At 37.4% G+C, this 3903-nt stretch overlaps 1 protein-coding gene across 1 annotated transcript in view; it reads left to right on the top strand.

Moving 5' to 3' along the window:
- Positions 1 to 327, top strand: part of LOC102856189 (FERM domain-containing protein 3-like) — a 178814-nt gene extending 178487 nt beyond the window's left edge. The window contains exon 10 of the mRNA XM_006903356.1: positions 43 to 327. Within this exon, the coding sequence (XP_006903418.1) occupies positions 43 to 327 (285 nt within the window). The remainder of the gene's footprint in view (positions 1 to 42) is intronic.
- Positions 328 to 3903: the final 3576 nt, after the last annotated feature.

The raw sequence follows: 3903 nt of genomic DNA, 5'->3' as shown, positions 1-3903 counted from the left end.
GAAAACGCTTTTCTGATTGCAGAGGAAGAGGAGCTGAAGGAGGCTCGCCGAGCACTGTCCTGGAGCTATGACATTCTGACCAGCCACTTCCCGGTGAACCCACTGGTCAAGAGTTTTTCCAGGCTCCTTGTGGTGGGCCTGGGACTGCTGCTCTTTGTATTTCCCCTGCTCCTCCTCCTTTTGGAGTCAGGTATTGATCTCTCCTTCTTATGTGAAATTCGCCAGACGCCAGAGTTTGAGCAGTTTCACTATGAGTACTACTGTCCTCTCAAGGAGTGGGTGGCCGGGAAGGTGAACCTGGTTCTCTACATGCTAGGTTGCTCATAAGGCTCCTATCTCTTAAGACTAAGGGCTATATTCAATACTAGTGATTTGCTTACCCAGAAACACCCAGTCTCGAAGTGGTCATGGAGCATCAAAGGGTGTTCCTTCATTATAGCATATTATTCCCACCTTTAAGTTGGCTTTCCATAATTCACTGCACGCCAATACATTTAAATCAAATACAGTTATTTTAATTACAGATCAGCTATCAGAAGATAGCTTTTAAATAACAAAAAAGTTTCTTTTTATTATAGTGTAGTCATACTGTTTATCTATTAAGTCATAATGCATTCTGATTAATTACATTTTCCTTTTTTAAAAAAACATAATTGGCACCATTCCAGGCTATCAGGTTCAGAAATCAGAATTTTAGTAAAAACCCAAGAGACAGTTTTTGAATATAATCCTTAGTGGAAACAATGTCCTCTAACCAATGCCTATACAACTAAATTTATGCTGGGATTTGTTTTTGTTTTTTTAAAACTATTTTTATGTGTTCAAATATTTTGATAAATTTTTAGCAAAAAAAATTAAATAAACCTCCTGGAGTTATTTACATGTACAGATTGTAAAATTAATACACAAAGGCATGTTGAGAATTTTAAAATTTGTTTTTTAATATTTGTGGCTCAAAACCCCATAATTTGTTAAACCTACATATGAGATAGTCACTGGTTAAAAGACACTGCAATAGACAGCTCCTGAAAAGAGATGATGGATTTGCAGGATGTTGGACAGAGCATCAGGCGGATGCAGGATGGTGCATTTGTCAAGGGATTTGCACAAATGACTTATTACTTTCATTTGCATTCTGGCCATAATCTTTGGCTAAGGAATCAGAAAACTTTTTAAAATGACATTTAAACTTTAAAGGTAAAAGATAATGCCAGTTAATGGCATCTGATTGTACATTAGCCTAAGAGCAGAAGCAAGTAGGAATTGAATGGAAGGTGACAAAAACAGAATTTCTAGTAGGCAAGTGGGAGTAGATAACTGATCTATTTTATGAACGTGATGGTGATGTGTGCTGTTCGATGATGTCAGAAACAGTATACCCATTGTCAGAATGGACACATGGATCTGAATAAAGGTGAAGAAACTTTAAGGTAAATTTTGGTCCTTCATACCATTCATTGTGATTCTGTGGGGAAAACATCAAAGGGAGTGGGGGGGTGTCCGTGTGTGTATCTGTGTGTGTGTGTGTGTGTGTGTAAGACACAAAAGAGAATGATTGCTTTTATAATTTCCTTTGTTGTGATAATTATATTCCTTTCCTCTGCCTAATTACTTAATATCTTAACTTCTTCTCCTTTGGGGTGGTCATTGAGAAAGTGAAGGGCAATCAGCGGATCACATACCATTTCAACTCTGGTGAAGTAGTGAAGTGACAACCTCACATACCATGGAGGGAACAATACTTTAGTTCCTTGCTCCATACTGTTATATCCCTGGAAGCAGGGGTCCGATGCCGTCCCCTGAAGAGTGCTAGCAATTCTGTGGGGTATGTGAGAAAGAAGACTATGTAGCATTCAGCCTGCAGTGTAGGATTTTCCCATGGATTGGTACTGTCCCATTGCCTTCATTTTACATAGAATTGGCTCTCCTGGAATCTCCATAGTTCTAATGACACTATAGCCCTAGAATCAGCATCGTTTCCAAATTGGGCATTCTGGTCACTCATGCAGTGCTCACAAGTGCTTTATGAGATGATTACTTTTGAAGATAATATCAGCTCAGGAAGACCCCGGTTGTGCTAAGTGTCATCCAGGTTTGCCATTAGGTCTTCAAAGAGCTCATCCTCATGTGTTCTCAGTGAGCTGTTTGCTTTTAATAAAGAAGATTTAATATCTAAAGTTAGTTACCAGTATAAAAATGTATTTTTGATGGGTGGCACCCTCAACAATTAGTTTAATTTGGATGTGGCCATAGTTTCTGGTTTTTTTCTTAGATGATTTCCAAATCATATGTTCTGACACAAAGATACTCCAGTGTAATCCGCACAGTAGTCCCCCTTCTAGTCATGCTTCAGATAATTGTCCTTAAAGTTCTAATCATGACAAATCACCCAGCCCTCACCCTTTTAAATATTACCTAATATTTTTTAAAATTATGAAGTACTGTATTTCTCATTATAAAGTACTTGCGTAATACTGACAGGATAAATGCAGATAAATCCAACCATGCAGATTTATGTTAAGGGATGATACATATATTATTTCAATATTCTCCACTGATACTTTCTTTTTCCTAAAGCAGAAACTGCATAGTTAAGTGAAAATTATTTTTAAGCAAAGGAGTTAAACAGGATAGGATGTGCTGCATTTAACAGTAACCACCCAACGTAAAACTAGGATCCTGTAATATTATTAGGTCAGCATATATCAGAGCCATTCAAACTCTCTATTGAAGTTTTGTTAGATTTACGCCACCAGTTGCCTGAATCAAATCAGGAAAAGAATGATTCAGCCAATGGACAGTATATAATACAGAAGTACACAGTTCAAAGCAAGTGTGTGAGTATATGTATATCCCATATTATTGCTACATGTGTGTTTCTATATGAATCTGTATATATGTGCATATCTGTGTACACATAACTGACATGCCCTTCATATGCATCATTGTGTTTATTTAACATTAATTAAAGAATTCTTGATCTATTCTTATTCCTATTCTCTCTCCATTATCATGGCGAGTACAATTAATTCATAGCCTCAAAGGTTTACATTTTTCATAAAAACCACTGTGTGTATATTGTGAAGATATACACACACATATATGTGGCAAATACATATGCACACAGTCTTGTTTTTAGTGCTAAAACAGTTGGATCATGGAAAAAAATATAGGTAAAGTTTCATGTGCTCTCTCTGTGCTTGGAACAAATTGTAAAAATTAATGTATTTGGAATATATTTTGTGGTTTGTCTAGTATTTATAAGCACAACTCTGGCACAAGTTTAAAACTAGTTGCTTTCCTTTAAATACTAGAGATAAGGGGTCCTGTGACCTGTAATTGGAGCCTTATCTTTGTATAGTGAAAATTGCATTTCTATGTCAACATCCAGATTGTTTTATATGTTAATATGGTGGCAGGAACCCCTAATAAAAACACTCTGGGGAAATGTTTCTGCAATCATTTAGTTTTATTTTAAATAAAGTTGCCTAGTTAGCCTGTTGAAAACTACAAGAAAGTGCCCCCAAGGACCATGAGATGAGGTCACCCCCAAATAATGATTGTTGTTGTTGTTGAGTACCAACCAGTTAGACCTGACTCAGCTGACACTCCATTAAGTTCTCAGAGGCTGTAAATCACATGGGAGAAGATCAGCCATCTTTCTTCTGCAGAGGAGCTGGTGAATTTGAACCTTAGACCTTTGGGTTGGTAGTGCAGTTCCTTACCACTCAGCCACCAGAATTCCCCACAGTGGTGATAGTATGGGGGAAAAAAATCACAGGTGATGACTAAGATTAACCCTTGGCAGGAGTCACCAGGCTGAATGCAGGAATAGGCTCAAACATAAAGCTCTGATCTAGTTAAAAGTCTGCTGGCCTGGTAGTAGAGAGTTACATTGGCAAA

Source organism: Elephantulus edwardii, unplaced genomic scaffold, assembly GCF_000299155.1.
Source record: "Elephantulus edwardii isolate Elephantulus edwardi_28Jun2011 unplaced genomic scaffold, EleEdw1.0 scaffold00582, whole genome shotgun sequence".
Lineage (NCBI taxonomy): Eukaryota > Metazoa > Chordata > Mammalia > Macroscelidea > Macroscelididae > Elephantulus > Elephantulus edwardii.
Note: the sequence above shows the minus strand (reverse complement) of the source record. Positions and strands in the feature narration are given on the sequence as shown.